This window comes from Osmerus mordax, chromosome 3 (genome assembly GCF_038355195.1).
Source record: "Osmerus mordax isolate fOsmMor3 chromosome 3, fOsmMor3.pri, whole genome shotgun sequence".
In the NCBI taxonomy this organism is placed as follows: Eukaryota; Metazoa; Chordata; class Actinopteri; order Osmeriformes; family Osmeridae; genus Osmerus; species Osmerus mordax.
Window position 1 is genome coordinate 6,576,806 of NC_090052.1, and position 18,721 is coordinate 6,595,526.

An 18,721-nucleotide genomic window follows, 5' to 3' on the forward strand; every position below is an offset into this window, starting at 1 on the left:
AGACGGGTGTTTTTACTGACATGTAATGATCGCTAGATGGCGCTTGTTGCACGGAGCAAAGGCACGGTCTTAAAATGAATGTGCCTTCATCAATCTGTCATTCATTTCCGTGTTGTTAGTCGGTGATTATCAATCAATTAGCAAAATGTAATTTATTGGCTAAAGAATGTCAAACACGTTGCGGGTTAGGCTAGACTGCGGTTGGTCTATAGTAACCAGACATATCAACATTTTATAGTTGGCTGACAAGATTGCGTTGTTTTTCCCAGTCAAAAATATAAACAAACACAGGGACATCATAAACATTCAATGGTCTACTCAAATCCAGTTACTACAACCTACTAAACTCCACCAGCAATAAGCAGTAGCCTAATTAGAAACTAGCATATAATTTTTGCACCATTTTGTGTTGATATAAACACACAAGCCACATTATAATGTATTGTTCAGAAGCAAACATTTGAGAGCAGGATAAACGGGAGAGAAAGCAGAGATCGTAGCTTCTAGCTTAGAAGTTCCAAACATACACTTCTCTCATTTTTGCAATACTTGGACCGTGCCCTGACAATAAATAAAGAACAATAACTGTTTTGCCAGGACAACTGGATCTATCAGACCCTTGAATGTTTATGAGACTATTTCAATAGCTCCTTCTATAGACCTACTGATCGCAAACTATAGTTTGAGTATTGACTACTGAATTTTTGGAAAATAAGCCACATTTTCTAGAAACCGCACCTCACCAGAAGGGAGCTTTGTGTTCGTAAATCTGAGTATAAACCGCACTGGAATATATCCCGCACTTTATACGGGAACAATGATCCCAAGCAATGGACGAGTATAGGCAGTACAGCATGCCGTTGTGTCACACCGTTGTGTGCGTAACAGCGGCCCGCCACGGCTACATTTCTGCCGCCACGGTATCAGGAATAGGGCTGTAAAAAAAAATTGGCCGTCTATCAGCAGTGATTGTTAGAGTGCATGTCGGAGAATAGCACGGGCACGCGCTTCACACCGCAGTTGAGATTGCGTGTGTGCGTCCTTGAGAACTGTAAGTCGTATAACTTATGTTGTCAGTTCATTTAAAGGTCACATGACATGCTGTTTTTGGATGCTTTTATATAGGCCTTAGTGGTCCCCTAATACTGTATCTGAAGTCTCTTTCCCGAAATTAAGCCTTGGTGCATAATTACTGCCACTACGAGCAGTCCCACAATGAGCTTTCCTCAAGACGTGCCGTTTCTGTGTCTGTAGCTTTAAATGCTAATGAGGAGGAGAGGGGCGGCACCATGCGCTAATGTTTACAATGGATGTATCATAGCCCCTTTGCTGTAAGATGCCTCGAATTTGCCCATTCTCATCTGATCACCCTGGTTTGCAGAGGTGCACACTCATAGTCATTTCAATGAGGGGAAAGGCGGATATCGCGCGCGCCATAACACCAAAAGCAGAACGGTTATCCAAATAACAAAGAAGTGTACAACACTCGCGTTACAGCATGTGTATTCACACACATACTTGATGCTATCTACCTTTACATTAGCGACAGTAACTCAGCTATTAGCTGCAGAGCTAATGTTACAGCCACATTCTAAGGGTAGCAAGCTAGGTAACCATATACAGTAAAAAAACAAAATGATATAGCGTTAGTTTACTACTTTTTTTAGTTAACTACCGAGGTTTGTAGCTGGACCAAGGAGAGTTAGTACTGATCCAGAATTTAATTTCAGCAAGGCCAGCTTTGTATTGTCCCGAGTTGTGGAAAAAGTTGTAGCTGAAATGTTTGGCGCAGACATGCAAAACTTTGGGAAGTTGTGTCGGCGCATTTCCAGCGAAAATAAAATTCAGATACTGGTTGTGCAGAGGCTCGGATGAAGGAACTAACAAAATATTTGTTTTCTTCATTTGTACATCCAAGCACTGAGCAACTGTTATGCTTTGTTCGTTTGCTCGCCTTGATGTCTCTCCAGGAAAAACCGAAAAAGCGCACTCGCCTTTGCACGGTCGTAGCTCAGTTTCTTATGGGCGGGCCAGATTATCTGGGTGGGCAAAGCAGAGAGAGGGGAGGTAACCTTCCTCCTTGTGATATCACAAGGAGATTTTCAAACAGAGCAATTGAGCCTTCATTTTCTCAAAGGCGGAGAAGAACACCCAGGGCTTGGTTTACACCTATCGAAAATTCTAGCCACTGGCGGACCAAAGGCAGGCTAGGGGAACTCATATTAATGTTAAATAACTTCCTAAAGTAAAGTTTTCATGTCATGTGACCTTTAAGCCTGTTTTTGTATTAGTCTATAGTTCTTGCAAATTTTAATTAAGTTAACTGGTGATTTTTGTTGTTTGTATTCTTCGAGGGGTCCGGGTGCTAAAAGAAAATCCCAGAGGAAACACTGCGTAATGTATGTGTTCTACTGCCCGGGAATTAACTAATATTTAGCTTGAGAAGCGTGAGTTCTAAATATATCCGACGGTCCCCAATGTGTAGCTAAGTTATTTTTCCGAAACAGTAGCTAGCTAGCTTTAGTTAGCTTCCGGGCTAAGTTAGCTAGCATAATACTCGTAGCAAGGGTACTCCCATGCTAGCAGACATCCCAACCTGCAAAAACTAATTTGAAGGAGATGGCTTCACCGGCTACGCATATATGCGACGTTACTCTGTGAGACCCGCATTCGAACCATCACATATGTGCAACGCTACTCCTTAACGGGTTAAATAGCTTTCACGAAAAAAGTGTTTATACTGTTGTTTTGTTATAAAAACGTTCTATAAGCCGCTTCGAAATATAAACCGCACCACCACAAGAGAATTTTTAAATCGGGTTATAAACCTCGGTTTTATTTCCGAAAAATACGGTAATTCGCCTTAAATACCTAGATTTTATCGGCTAATGATTCATTTGACCCATGTTTGAGTACATGCAAAAAAAATATTAGTTATTTTTATCTGCTTTACAAAACATATCTTATTTGCAATCATAAATTATTGTTGTCGCTCTAAAATAATGGGACATACGAATTGTGCTTATGCCATTGTCTGCACACAAATGCATGTGAAACAAATGCACTTACTATAATTAATCCTTTTGCACATAATTATATATAGGCTATGTACAGTGTTGTGCATGAACGAGTTCAAAAGAACCCGTTCATTTTTATAAGACAACTTAATGAAAAATAATGAATTTGAACGGTGAACACGTTCATATTATTTGAGGTCTAGCTAAAATGTTACGGAATGTTTTCCTTCTCCTGAGGAGAGACGCTGTTTAAATCGAATGCTTGCACCATGTCCAAATTGCACCAAGTGAAAGCAGAGACGCAGACTCAGCGAATACATCTGATCTGATGCACCTTATTTTTTGCGGGATTTTTACACACAGTAAACACACACCTTAAAACTATGAAATGAACTGAACTATGAACTAGTTCAGAATTTAAATGATGAACGTGAACGATTCATATTCACTTGTATGAACTGAACTTTGAACTAGTTCATGAGAGGTATGAACGTGCACAACACTGGCTATATATATATAAACTATACATATTTATGGAGGATTATAGGGGCCAAAACTAAATAAATAAATAATTGAATGGTTAAATACTTGAATAAATCAATAATTATATAATACAAAGCTTAAATAAATGACAAATTTTATAATTTAATGCCTAATTGACAAACAAAATGTATTAATTACAAATTAAACTAGAGAGGGTACAATTTCTGAGGAAATTGTGGGTGTGCTTGCTTGCGTTGGTTGCAGATGGGTCCGTTTATTAACTGTAATTTCTGTATATTTTATATAAAAATACCTACTTATTATTTATGAAGATTGCATGGATTTAAAAGCATAGCCTACATTTGTTGCTTCTCATGTAGCTACAATTCAAAATACAAAAAGTGAAGTGTAGCATGTCCCTGTACTTACTGTAAGTCGCTCTGGATACGGGCGTCTTCTAAATGACAATGTAAATGTAGAATGAACCTAACCTATATGACTTAAACGTCACCTTAAGTTTTTCCCTTCTACAGTAGTGATATTTTCAAGCATTTAGCCCACTCATAATATTGCATTCATTCATTAAGAACCCCCTTTGAAACAAGCTGAACCCCCTTGAAACAAGCTATTCTAAGTAAAAACGTTGTCACCGTCAGTATAACAGTGCGTGTCCACTGCAGCGACGCGATGCGAGCGACAACATGTTTTCCATTCATTTTCAATGGAGCAGGGCGAATCGCTTGCGTGGTGCATTGTGGGTAGCGACGCCACGCAATTCAAGCGATTCGAGTTGAGATTTTCTCAACTTTATGCAAATGAAGAGCGATTTTCGCTAGCGATGGCCATGTTATAGCGATGTTTTCCTGTTTCTCGTAACGTAGCAACCATGGTAAACATTTCTAGCTCTCAGTTTCAGAATGGAGGAGAAAATAATTGCTTGTGTAGCTGCTTACCCGGTGTTGTATGACACATCTCTGTATTCGTACAGAGATGTAAATAAAAAAAACGATGCTTGGCGCAAGGTTGCCGAAGGTGTTGGTGCTCCTGGTGGGTATTTTGTACTTTCAAATTACGTAACTTTGTTCTGTGGTAACTAGAGCTAGCTAGCCTAGTTAGCCCGGCTGGGACTCCCTAGTTGTATCGACAGACTTGCAGAGACTTCGAGTAATAATACAACGTTTTTACACGTCAACGTGTAGGTCTATTAAACAGTTTTCAAATAATTTATTTCTAGCTGAGGTTTGCAAAAAAAAGGGGAAGAATTTGAGGGACAGCTACAAGAGGGAGAAGAACAGGGAGAAAGAGTTGAGCAGGAGTGGAGCAGGTCTTTCCAATCACAAAACTTGTGAAAGTTGGAAGTATGCTGCTGTGATGGGGTACCTGGCTCCATTTATGGAGTACAGGGACTCCAGCAGCAACTTCCAGAGGCCTGCCACCACATCCCCAGTCAGCCAGGCCAGTGAAGATGCAGAGCAGACAGCAGCCAGTGCCACACAGCCAGACAGCGAGCCAGAAACCCCTGCCAATGAGGCGAGAGCTTCCCCAGCTGCAACCACTAGCCAGCCCCCAGCATCCTCTGGCCGAAAGAGGGTGCGCAAACAGAGGCTGACCGAATTCGAGGAGAGGATGCTTGGTGCTATGGAGCAGGCCCAGACACCTGCTCCTCTTCCACCACCTCAAGCAGAGGATGAGCTTTTTTTTTAAAGCCTTCTCCCTGCACTGAAAAGACTGCCACCAGCTACGCGGTCCGAATTAAAGTTCAACATTCACCGCATGTTTTTTGAGGCAGAGAGGCAGGCCACACAGAGTGACATGTAATATAAAAAATGTCACTGACAAAACTTTGTGTTTCTTTTATTGAATGGGCTGGGTATTTACTATAAATTGTTGGTTGTGAAAATTAATAATGATAAGAAAAACAATGATTTAAGCTCATATTTTATGAAAAGAACATTCTGGAACTGTATGCTTTTTTTGTGATTAATGTGGGTGGGTCTTAAAAGAGCCTTTGTTTCTTAATGAGACGGGCTATACAACAGATTTCTGCCAGGGCACTGCACCTTCTGCATTGAAATATGCAGTGAATGCGTCCCTCACACGAATTGCTGCACGTGCAGCGTTGTTGCTGCCCGCTCGTGGAGCCTCCTGGAGACCTGCTGACCCCTCCTGGCCAGGACTGGCTGCTGGACATCCCCTGGCACCTCTCCTGGACCTCCGGATGTAGTTGTGGAGGATGCAGGTGGCCTTCACACATGCCGGGTTGACACCAATGACGCGCCGATACATTCTCCACTGGGTGGAGAGTATGCCAAAGGCACACTCTACTGTCAACCTGGCACGGCTGAGGCGGTAGTTGAACATCCTCTTCTCCCTGGCGAGGTTTGTCCCAGGGAAGGGGCGCAATGAGGTCGCTCTGCAGAGGAAAGGCCTCATTGGGAAGTTCCACCTCTGAAGGAAGCCTTCAGCAATGTCCCGGTCATGCAAACTGACGTTGTGTCCTTGGGCAAGGCACTTCACCCTACTTGCCTCGGGGGAATGTCAATGTACTTACTGTAAGTCGCTCTGGATAAGAGCGTCTGCTAAATGACTAAATGTAAATGTAAATTTATGTCCGAGAACACTGATATATTAACTGTTTACTATAAATGCTCTTAAGGCTTACCGTAGACAAATAGCGAGGCGTTCAGCTGGGCTGATCGCCTCGCGGAACGAGGTGTTTAGCCTCGCTATCCGGGGTCCCACTCTGGTCAGCAGGTCATCGAACTCGGCCCGGTTCAGCCTGAAATACCGCTGAAACATGTCATCGTCCAGTCGCAGCTCCTGAAGCAGCCGGTGATAAGCTCTCCGGCAGTAGAGCAGGGCGATGAAAGCAATCCTCTGAATGTTATTCATGATGAATGATAGAGTATCGGACTGCATCTATATTTATACCAATGTATTCCCTCCAAAAATATATAAAAGAGCGGGAGGGAATGTAATTTGTTGGTTCTGAATACAGGGTGTGGTTATCAAAATCCAGCTAGGCCTATGCATACAATTATTTACAATCTTACTGGGAAAAAATTATATCGGTATTGTGTGCAGTAGACAAAATCGTGCAACAGCTAGCCAGTGTATCTGATTTTTGCTTAACGTGTGTAAAAGTTGTATTTTGATCGATATTGCGAGTACGTCGTAAACCCAAGTCTGCACACTTTGCCATGACGTTATACGAACTACAACAGTGACTCTAGAGAACTACAACTCTATATTCATCTATCTGACACGCCCCCGAGCGTGGTGCACTGTGGGAAGGCAAGCGATGGCAAGCGATTTGCGTCGCTGCAGTGGACACGCACTGGAATCACGATTGAAACAGTACCATCTGCTAACAGAAAATATGCCCACAAAAAAAGTAAATAAGCTTGACATTTATTAAGGGGGAAATGGCTCATTCAAAAGAAGTTTGCTGGAAGCGATCATTGTCAGTAACAATGCCAAATACGACCATTTGATCTTAGACGAGAGCCCTGCACGGTGGAGAAGCTGACCTCTGTAAATTGTGCTACAAGCAAGCTAGCCTAGCTGCTGTTGCTAGCCAAAGTACAGTAAGGGGATTGTTTGAATGTGCTGGAAATTAAAAACGTTTCTTTTGACATCAAGTTTAGGCTGTGGCATTGAAGACAGCGACACACCACACAAGCTTGAGTTTAAATACATTATTTAATGTGAAATTACTTACTGTACTGTACTTGCAAGTCTTGAATTACTTACATTTACATTTAGTCATTTAGCAGACGCTCTTATCCAGAGCGACTTACAGTACCATCTGCTAACTGAAAATATGCCTAAAACGTAAATGTAAATAAGCTTGCCATTTATTTAGTGTAAAATCGTTCATTCATAAAAAGCTCACTGGTAGCGATCATTGTCAGTGACAACGCAAAATGCGATGTAGTCCTGTGTGGAGAAGCTGCCCCAGTAAATTGTACTACTACGGTACAGTACTAGTAGACTACTGCTGTGTTCGTCTTGGTAGCGATTGCGTTGGTTGAATTTGATTTAACGTTCCGTTGTACGGTTTAGGCTGATATTAATTATTTTCATGACAGATTGACAAAGTTATTGCTATGGCAATGAAGTTCAGGTTAGTAGTCAGATAGTTTCACCTATTGAAATACTTTTTTATTTAAGCTAAGGAAGGGGAGTGCCCTGTTCTGTCGCCGTTTGACTTCTTAAACAGCCGTGGAGATGTTTTTGTTAGCTACTGTACTAGTGTGTCTTGCGTAGGCTACAGAGTTGCAGTGAGCTACACTGGTTTGAAACCACAATGATAATTTCACCAATAAATCGTTTACTTGTAATCTAATGTCATAATAAATCCTACAACGAAAATGTATTTGTGAGGAATGGATCAGATGGATCATAGACCGCCGCAAGTTAGCCACCGTTAGCTTCACTTTTCGCCACAAAAACGTAATTTAAACTTAAACCATGCAACGGAACGTAAATAAAAATACAAGCAACGCAATCGCTACCAAGACAAAACTTTTGACATCGACGCTTTCTATGTAGTCCAAATATTGACGGATGCTTAGGGTTGGGAAAAGAAACATTAAGAATAACTAGAGAGGGTACAATTTCTGGGGAAATTGTAGGGTGTGCTTGCGTCGGTTGCAGGTGGGTCCGTCCCCTTACGTTTTTCCCTTCTAGTGACATTTTTCAAGCATTTAGCCTACTCATAGTGCATAATTAAGAACCCCCTTTGAAACAAGCTACTGTAACAATGTTTTCACCGGCAGTATTTCAGATGGAATCGCGATTCAAACAGTACCATCTGCTAACTGAAAATATGCCCGCAAAAACTTAAATAAGCTTGACATTTATTGAGGGGGAAATGGCTAAAGCGCCGGAAATTAGAATGTTTCTTTTGACATAAAGTTCAGGCTGTGGCATTGAAGACAGCGACACACCACATAAGCTTGAGTTTAAATACATTATTAAATGTGACATTACTTACTGTACATGCAAGTCTTGATTTGCTTAAATGTACATTTGCTGCTAGTTCACCACGGCACAATACGATACTCGCTGTGCAACAGCACATCTATGCACGTTGTATCCATGCGTTGTTGCTAACGTTGTGACGTAGGCTAGCACTGAGTTCCCTTTGTTGACAAAAAGCACTTTTTGCCACAAAAACGTTGTAACTTCCTAAACCGTGCAACGGAACATGAATGACAATACAAGCAACTCAATCGCTAACAAGACGAAACTTTTGACACCGACGTTATATAAAATATATATATATATATGTGAGAGAACCAAGGTTGTGCTCTCGCCGAAGGCTTGAGCACACCCAATAAATATATATGTGAGAGAACAAAGGTTGTGCCCTTGCCGAAGGCAAAGCACACCCAATAATAAGAAAAGATAGAAACACTTCAGTGGCTCCGCAGCTTCGTTGCTTGGCCACCAATGACTTTGATACATTTGACCCCTGGTCTCAGGCATTATCGATCAAATTAGACAGCGTGTGACCAACAGAAACCTCCAAATGAACTCTTCACTGAAAAGACAAGATTCTCCTAATCTAAACACCTTCTCCACAATCTCCAAGTCAAAGGTCACATCTGTTCTAAACATTCTTTTATCTTAACAGTCCTCACTTACAACCCCCTCATTAGCTAACACCCTTTTCACAGAATACATTTGACATTTCACAAAGTTTAACATTAAACCTAATGTCATATATGAAATTGTTCCATCACACTTTGTATTAATAATCCCAAACATGCAGCATTCGCCATGTATATACATTATTTCAATGTATGCCACTATAAAGTATGAAATATATGCCAGGTTTGATAAATAATCCAGATCTAGGACAATATAAATGGAGACAGGAGACATTTATTTTGTATTTAGTTTGTCCTGAAGGAGTTATTATACTGATTTGATCTTCCAAATGTTTGCTACAGGGTATGCTCCACACATACAGTACAAACACACGCCATACACAAACATGAGGGATGAGTGGGTGTGTTTGTGTGTTGTTTTCCCTAGGTGAGGAGTGGCAGGTGAGCAAGGTGGGAGCTTATCTACCTGGGGTTCATGAGGAGGTCCTGGACATTGTCAATGCTTTCATCCTCACTGACAAGGTAATCCATCTTTCTGCCTCTGTTGTGGCAGAATTACAATACATGATATGGTTATGGCTCAAATTATTTTTGGATTAAGATCATGTGTTATTCTTACCATAGATAAAATTAGCATTATAAAAGTTTTTATTTTGTGTAGGCCAGCTAGTCTGCCAAAACCAAATATATATTTTTACGTATGATTAATTTATGGCACAAAAATGCTTGGACTGGAGGAGTGTTTAAATGAGCTTGTCATCGTAAAACTCTATCACTGTTGTTCATTAAAACTTCTATACCCTTTTTTCAACTTGATTTAAAATTTAATTTAATAATGTAAACATGATTTAGTCAATGATTTAATAATTGTTCCTTATTTATTACTGTAACGTTGGTCATGTCTAGTGCACTGGATATGGGATGTTATTTAATATGATACTGAAAGTTAATAACCATCACACGCTCTCTTTTCCATGCCTCTCTCAGAAAGCGCTGCATGTGCGTGCACTTCGCGCCTTCCGGGATGCAGGTGGTCGAGACCGACGCACAGGGGAGGAGTGGCTGGTGACCATGGCAGACCGGGAGGCACATATTCCCTCCGTGGCTGAGGAGGTAGTAGGTGTGGTTGGCGTGACCACTCTGAGCAGTAGACAGTACTGTGTAATCCTTGACCCTGTCGGACCAGATGGCAAGCCCCAACTGGGGCAGAAGAGGGTTGTCAAGGTGAGACCTCGTGCCCCTCTTCTCAAGACAAGAAAGGACCAAACTGACTATAAATACAGCCATTTATTGTGCGACACCTATCTTCTCATCTTTTTTGCATTGTCTCTTCCTTTCTCTCTCAGGGTGAACGGTCCTTCTTCCTACAGCCAGGGGAGCATCTGGAGACAGGCATCCAGGACATCTATGTGCTCTCAGAGGAGGAGGGGCTGGTGTTAAGGGCTGTGGAGGCCTTCAACGACACTGAGAAGGTGAAAACCGGAGGGGTCTTTTTTTGGTGTGTTGTAGGGCGGTGGTTCTCAACTGGTCTAACTTCAGGACCCACATTTGTCCTTGTTCATTAACTCACGACCCAAACATGATTTCATTTCTGAAACATAATTTATTTCACAAAACAATTTGCACAATGTCTATATGTAATGTTCAAAACATGAAACAAACAGCGCTGCAGTTTTGATTGATACTTTGACATTTGTGTTCTAGAATGCGAGCAGCATGGTGTGAGCCTACACACCTTTCAAAATAAAAGCACACCATTGGAAGTTCGGTAATTTATAAAAATAAAAGTTAGACTTTTTGACGGAGCCTCTCCACACCACCTTGCATGGTCGTAGGGTAATGTACCATAGGGTCCAGTAGAGATGAGACTTAGAATGAAAGAGTATAAAAAATGCAAAAGGTGCTCTTTAATGTAGGCTGCAGCCCGTGGACATGGAGACAAAACACATTACATGCATAGACACATTGAACTGACATGAGTCTGCATCGATGACAGACATAATCTGGATGGCTCACGCTCATGCAGTTCCCCAACTGAAGTGTGCCCTCCTTTTATACAGGGGCGTGTCCAAATCAAATCAAATGTATTTGTATAGCCCTTTTTACATGCAAGCATGTCACAGAGGGCTTCACATACGCCCATAGAACTGCCCCTCAACTAACCTAAACCCTCAAGGAAGACAAGGAAAAACTCCCAACAGGAGAAAAAATGGAAGAAACCTTGGGAGGAGCAATTCAGAGAGGGATCCCCTCCTCCAGAGACGGTTGGTGAGAGAGATGAGCAGAACACAGGCTAAACATAGTCATACAGTGTCAATGGGTTTTGAAACACCAAAATCCATTGTTCAACTTTATAGCTGTAGGACAGGACCGGGAGACTCGCGACCAGGTCCAGCGTTGGCCGACCGAGTGTCCAGGGAGTGGCCACTTGTTGCTCTTGTGGTTAGTGGTAACTGATTTAAAATGTTTGTACTCGCTGTGATATATTGTTTTTATTATTGTTGCTTGTTTTTTCCACAGGTACACTTGCACTTATAGCGGTTCATGTTGTTTAATTGTAACTTGTTTAACTACATGCTCTTATGGTTCTTCCCTTTGGCACTTACTTTGGTTGTTCACAATGTGTGCTTCATGTTTTGGCTACTCGCAATGTTTTTGTGGCTATCTTGTTGTTATGATCAGTGACCTATGCACTTTGTAAAGCTCTCTCTTGGAAGTCGCTTTGGATAAAAGCGTCTGCTAAATGAATAAATGTAAATGTGTACTCCTGTGTTACAGCTCAGGGGAATATTTCATTTATATGCATCTGTATGTTTCACTCATTGAAGAAATAGGCTACATTCTAATTATATACTGTTTTGTTCGTCTTGACGTAGCGTCCATTATCTGGGTCGTAGGTAGCTTACGTGAGAGAGGCGGCGCCTTCCAGCGAGGTGGCCGAGCTTCAGCTCCTTCAGGCGACAGGCCCCCCCAGTCTCGAACAGAGAAGACTGCTAATTTTCTTACAATTTCAAAGCCTAATTTAACATACTTGTCTGTTTTTTTTTCATTCTAATTTGGATGGGTAGTTAATAACACATTATTCGGTGGTGTGGTGAACTTGAAACTCGTTTTCAATTCCACTTTACAGGATCTTTAATAGAAAATGATTAGTTTATTGAGATAACACGCAGTGTTACCAACAACAAAAAGGGTAGATAAAAAATGTGACCTTGAGTCTCGATAAGTGGTTGATGGCCAACCTGCTCTGAGGCTGTGCCCCTGCCTGGCCACCCTGTTCAAAATGTTCTAGACATGCCCCTGCTTTTATAGGCTCTACCCCAGATAAACCACTCCTACTGAATGAACTATAGTACTACACATAATTTAACATTTATGCACAACTCTTGCTGCCATAAAAAAACAGTAGGTAACAGTAAACACTTCATGCCATAAAAGCATACACAGATAAAAAAAATACATATATCGGAAATTGTCAGTGAACCTGGCCACCCTTGGATATAGCCTAGGTAACCCGGAAATGCACGATCACTCTTTAACTGACGATATTTGTTGGTAAGCTCCACTACACAGAAACACTGCTTGAAATAGCTAACTGCACACTCAGAGGCGTCCTGCTACGCTTAATAAATCAACTGATGATAGATGTGTTGTGAGTTTTGTGGTGTGTTTAAAATTAAGTGAGGCAATGCAAAGTTAACAACCATTTCCCTGTGACGAAGCAGGTGGAAACTGCTCCTTCCACTCAACTTCGTCACATGGTGGTGGTTTAAATGTTTTCACTCAGTGTGAGGGAAGGGGTGAGGATGGAGAGAAAGAGGGCAGAGAGGTAGAGGAGGAGGAGGGGATACGGAGCAGAATGAATGCATAGTAAGGAAGGATAGAAACTCAAAAGTTACAACTTACAGTTTTGTTTGGTATGGCCAGTTTTACTGGAACTATTAGAGAAGGACATGTATACTCTATCAGTGATTCTCAAATGGGGGTACCCTAGGGCAGGGGTGTCAAACTCATTTTCACAGAGGGCCACATCAGCATTATGGTTGCCCTCAAAGGGCCAGTTGTAACTCCGATGTAAAAACATTGTTTTTAGCTGTAGCTTTTGTTAACATATTCTGCGATTGCAGTCCGCCTTTTAATTCTTGGACCATCTGCTGTTTTTTTGGAGGCTAAAGTTGGTTACATATCTCTGTGTTTGGTGTCAAAATGCAGACGGAGATTGTACTCTTTAACGACCGGCATCGCCTCATAACACAAAATACATACCGTTTTTTCTCCTTGAAAACATGTATTCGCTTTCCCATCTTTCTTGAAACTGACTTCCATCCAGGGCCCGCCCATAGAAATTGTTGGGACCCTGAAAAGGTCCAGTGAATGGGCCCACCCCAAATAGGGCTTTACTTATATTGACGCATGTGCGTGTGTGCTCTCTCTCTCCTACATAAAAAATCATGTTAACCGAGAGAGACTTACTCAGTGATGCAGTGAGCAAGCCCAAACAAAATCTGCAGATTGTTTTCACATCATCTGCGGAATTCCACTAGCCTTCCTGTTCTTATGTCGGAGCGACCTAAGATGTTCCACAACAGTTTGACACAGAATATTGTCGATTGAATGTTGACAGACTTTGCAAAAAAGTATTGATCTATCCTCATAAAGATCGCCTGAAAACTCCCTGGCCCTGTCTATTGCCGTAATTTTGGTTGATAAGTGTTTCCGTGTCAATTATCTTCAGGGCTGAATCTTCGGGTTTTGACTAACATTTTAATATTGGCTACAGTAGCTAGTCTAACGTGAACGTTACTGTATCAGTTTATGGCTTGACAGACTTCCTTCGATTGCTATCACAGACCTACCTACACTGATGGCAATGGGCTCTGTTTACAGGTAAAATATTTAGAAAGATTAGAGACGTAATATGAGTTGACAAGATTATTTACATTTTGCCTCAGACCAATGCATTCTATTTGAAATTCAGCGGGTTTTTGTCGGAATTCTGCGCTCGCGAAATATTTAGGATGAACATGATTATTGCTGGCACCGCGGCTGGGCCCCAGAAAGTTTTCCCCCCTTTCCCCCTTATGGGCGAGCCTGTCCAGGGCCAGATTGCAGCCTGCTTTGAATGGGGGTGCAGTGAACATGTTTTGGGGGTATCATGATTACGGAAAGGGATCGTATAATTTTTTATATTGATACAATTTTCGAGACTGCTTATCGATCCAAGTGTTAATCAGGCGTGGAGCCAGACGTTGTAAACATTCGGGGATTAGCCCAAATTTAGGACGTATTCTGGGTTTGATGTGATGCTAGATAGTGACTTCCACAGTTAACCACACTACCCATCCAAATTCGAATGAGAAAAAAACACAGACATGTTAAATTAAGCTTTGAAATCGTGAGAAAATCAGCACTCTTCTCTGCTTGAGACTGGGGGGGGGGGGCGTGTCGCCTGAAGGAGCTGAAGCTCCGCCCCTCACTGCCTACCTACGACCCAGATAATGGACGCCACGTCAAGCCGAACAAAACAGTATAGAATTAGAATTTATTTGTTCAATAAGTGAAACATACAGATGCATATAAATGAAATGTTCCCCTGAGCTGTAAAACAGGAGTAAACATTTACAGCAGAGACAGCAGACAGCTCTCCAACTACTTCTAGCACATTAGCTACCATTTCACCAAAATAACATAATTCTACATCGAGTAGCCTAATATCAAGTTAGCGGTTTGCAATAATTATAGCAGAGATACCTCTGGAAAAGTTATCTAGTACAATTATAACAAGCACACAGAACTGAGTGATGAACTGCTGGCGGCGGTGGATGGTCCAGGTGCGACCGGAGGAGGAACGGCCAGGAGGGCAATGCTCGGTACGGCTTCGCGCTGCAAGAGAAGCCGTGCATCCCTGAACCCCGTCTGTCTCTGGTCCATGTTAAAATTATCCGCCGTGAAATGGTCACTGCAGAGGCGGCTGTTGGAGTTTATCCGAAGCTTTCCATCAGCGTGGCTCTTCACCAAATCAATCCTCCTATTTTTCCTTTCCTCAGCAATAGAGAAATTAAATAGTGTTGCACCGCAGCTGAAGTTCTTGCATCCAGGGAAGATGCAGTTGCGGGTGGAGGGAGACATCCTGAAGCTAGCTAGCTAGCTGATGTAGTCTACAATGACAGTACAGCAGGAGGAGCCATTCAGTGATCTGACGTAGATGGGTCAAAATTACGTAGATAGGTAATTTTTTTGGCTCCGCCCATTAAAACCTGATCTGAAAACAGAAGAGAAACTGTTCTACGGTAACTTCAGTGCGACAAAGTTTTGGCGCTTTGCACATGCTTTCAGGAACTCATTTCACATGTTTATACTGTACTGAGAAGCAAATCATGGAATTTGCTTTACAGGATCTTTAATGCGAGCGCACACAGCGCGCATCATAAGGCAGCTGTTGCGCTGCATTGTGGGATTTGTAGTTTGTGTGTTATTGGTTCTTCATATCGCTGGGCCATTAAAAAATATAGATAAAATGATCTCGCAGGCCAGATATAATTGTACGCCTGGCCAGATGTGTCCCGCGGGCCTTGAATTTGACACATATGCCCTAGGGGTACGTTGCGGTACTGTAGGGGGTAAGTGAGATTGATAACATATATATATATATATATATATATATTTAAAAATACATACAAAATCAGTTTAATAAAGTTTAATAAAATGTTTATATGAACTACATTTTATATAAAATGTTTCTATTTAAAATGTGATTGTAAACTACCTAAATCAGAGAAGAAGAATTTGATTTATGATGAATCATGCAGAGCGGGAAGCAGCCAGTTGCTTTACTGGAAACAAACATACATTTAAATAATGTCTAAAGCAAAAAAGCATCACTATATATCATTTATATTGTTTTTTTTTTTTACCAAACATGTTCGGGGCCAGTCGAGGGGTACTTGAACTGCATGATCGGTTATTACATTGTTTATTTTTTGCAAATGTTTTTCATTTACAATGTTTAATAAATCTCATACTGATGGCACATCACTAGTCATAGGCTCAAATGTTAGGAGCCGGTCAGGGCAGGGATGTAGTGGGGGCTGAACGCACGTAAACGCTGTTTACGCACCTCCCGAAATTCGGAAATAGCCTTTATCCACCTCTAAATAGCGTTTATGCACGTTTACGCACATCTAAGTTCCCTGCGCCTCGTATTCTGCTTTTGGAATAATCCGAAAATAAATTGCGTGTAATTTTAAAACACCAGACTAAATTTCATATTGTTTAACATATAAACGCTGTAGTCTGAATCATTTCATCTGCGCTGTAGGGTCTGTGACCCTCCAATCAATGCGTTGCAGCTGCGGCGGCGACACCAATCAGGATCCACAAAGTATGTACACACACGTTGTGGATTAGTTTACCTGTTCGGAATGGATTAATTAGCCATGGATATCAGGCGATTTTTGAAGAGACCATCGAGTGCTCCTACTCCCACAGATGCCCGCAAAAGGCCTCAAGTACAGAGTGATCAATTCACGTTTGTAAACATTGTTTTGGTTTGCACAACATCGCATTAAGACAGGGACAAACGGCTAGCCTACTATTATTAACGTTCTTTTAATTACGAGGATGCAGATACAAGCCAACCTTACCGGTTCCATCCAAATAGGCCTAATGAAACGTAAAAATGAATAAATAAACAGGGTTGTCAAGCCTCTGTGAAGGGGCTGAAATGCGTGTGTCTCACGGTCCGGTCAATGCATGTGGGGGGGGGTAAATAAATAAATAATAACATTCATAGTTTACCCACCTCTATTTTTACCACTACACCACTGGGTCAGGGGGTATGGCTGAGAAAATGTGATAGGGGGTACATTATTGAAAAAAGATTGAGAAGCACTACTCTACATCATACTCCCCTTACATACTCACTGAACCAGATCTGCAGCGTGCGCTCTTTCTTTCTTTCTGTTTTCCGTTCAATTCTGCCTTGTTTATCCCCTTTTTTCTTTCTTCCTCTGTCAGTGCATTGCCCATTTGCATCCATGCTTAGCCCACCCCTTAGTTCAATGTATCACCTTCCGCTTTCCCTCTTTATTTATCCTTGATTCTCTCTGCCAGCTTGAGGAAGAGGAAGAAGAGGATGAAGATGGACTGGGAGAGCAGAGGGCCATGCCGGTAAGAAAGACCGGGATCATCCGTCGCCCGGGCGACCGCTGGATGCTGCGTGGCCCAGTTGAGTATGTGCCTCCAGCAACTGTGGAAGTGTTCCTACGGCGACAGGCCATTCCATTGGATGAAAACGAGGGAATCTATGTCAGGGACATTAAGACTGGAAAGGTGAATGACTGGTGTTTCAAATCCCTATTTCCATGATCATTGTTCATTGGGAATGTATTTATTCACACTGATAAAGTACCTATGCGTATGTAGACCATCCACTGATAGTTTGACAGTGGTTCACAGTAGCAATAAGAGTGTGTCATCACTCCTCCAGCACGTACATCAAGCTTCTTTGATCCCAGGTTCGTGCCGTTATTGGCCACACCTACATGCTGACGCAGGACGAGGAGCTGTGGCCCAAGGAGCTGCCTCAAAACGTGGAGGCCCTGCTGTGCTCCAGCAAGGACCCCCTGGCCAACCGATCGGACCGCCATGAGGTGGAAGACAGGAAGGTCAGGGACAAGACCATGGTGGTCTCCTACAGGGTACCCCACAACGCAGCCGTACAAGTCTACGATTACCGGGAGAAGAGGGCCAGGTAAGGCTGGACATATTAACAAACTTAAACACCATGCAGGGCTCTAAAGCAGTGGTTCTCAATCCTGGTCCTCGGGACCCCCTGCCCTGCATGTTTTAGATGTTTCACTGCTCCAACACACCTGATTCAAATGAATGGTCGTTACACACCTGATTCAAATGAATGGTCGTTATCCAAGCCTGATAACGGGCTGGCAGGCAGGGGCAAGTAGGGCCTGCAGGCAGACAGGCAGGGCAGGCCAGCTGAATGAAGCTGTCCAGCTAGAGAGGGATAGTCCAGCAAGGGGTCTGTGATGCTCTCAGCATTCTCTGTTGTTAATCTCAGCATCCTCTATTGAACTCTGTTGAGCAGGCCTCTGCATGACCCTCCAGACCTGTAAAAGTGAAAGGATCCATGTCAGTTCAGTTGTGAAAAACTAATCTTTTTCCATTTACACTTGACATAAACTACAGTTTAAACTGTGAAATGCAGTGGCATTACTTGAGCTTGATTCCAAATGTGTTGACCCGATGGATACTCTGGCAAGAGTATTTAGCTCTAAACTGGTCAATATATACACATCTGACAAAAGACCAGGGGGGTATTCGTCGTAGCTCGCTAAGCAGTTTAGCGAGCTAATTTTCAGGCTAAGATAAAAAACGCCCCTCTTTTTGGTTCGTGGAAGCAACTTTCGATAAATCACCATAGTAACATATCAATTAGCACTAACCTGCTCCAGAGCAGGCTAACGTAAGTGTAGCTGGATAAGCTTGCCACACCCCCGGAAAATAACATGGCAGCTCCCTTTTTGAGAGACCCAGTTGACCAAGGAGCTATATTTTAGTTTGATTAGCTTTCCATACCAATAGAGT

General features: G+C 42.2%; 1 protein-coding gene across 2 annotated transcripts in view; it reads left to right on the top strand.

The window, feature by feature from the left end:
* The window catches only part of mvp (major vault protein), a 76,906-nt gene that overhangs the window by 27,380 nt on the left and 30,805 nt on the right, over window positions 1-18,721 (top strand). For both annotated transcript variants that reach the window (XR_010875198.1, XM_067230558.1), the window contains exons 6-10: window positions 9,546-9,640; window positions 10,106-10,342; window positions 10,465-10,590; window positions 17,231-17,449; window positions 17,635-17,870. Coding sequence is in view for 1 of the 2 variants with exons in the window: in XM_067230558.1 (XP_067086659.1) it covers window positions 9,546-9,640; window positions 10,106-10,342; window positions 10,465-10,590; window positions 17,231-17,449; window positions 17,635-17,870 (913 nt within the window). In the remaining variant the exon portion in view is untranslated. The remainder of the gene's footprint in view (window positions 1-9,545; window positions 9,641-10,105; window positions 10,343-10,464; window positions 10,591-17,230; window positions 17,450-17,634; window positions 17,871-18,721) is intronic.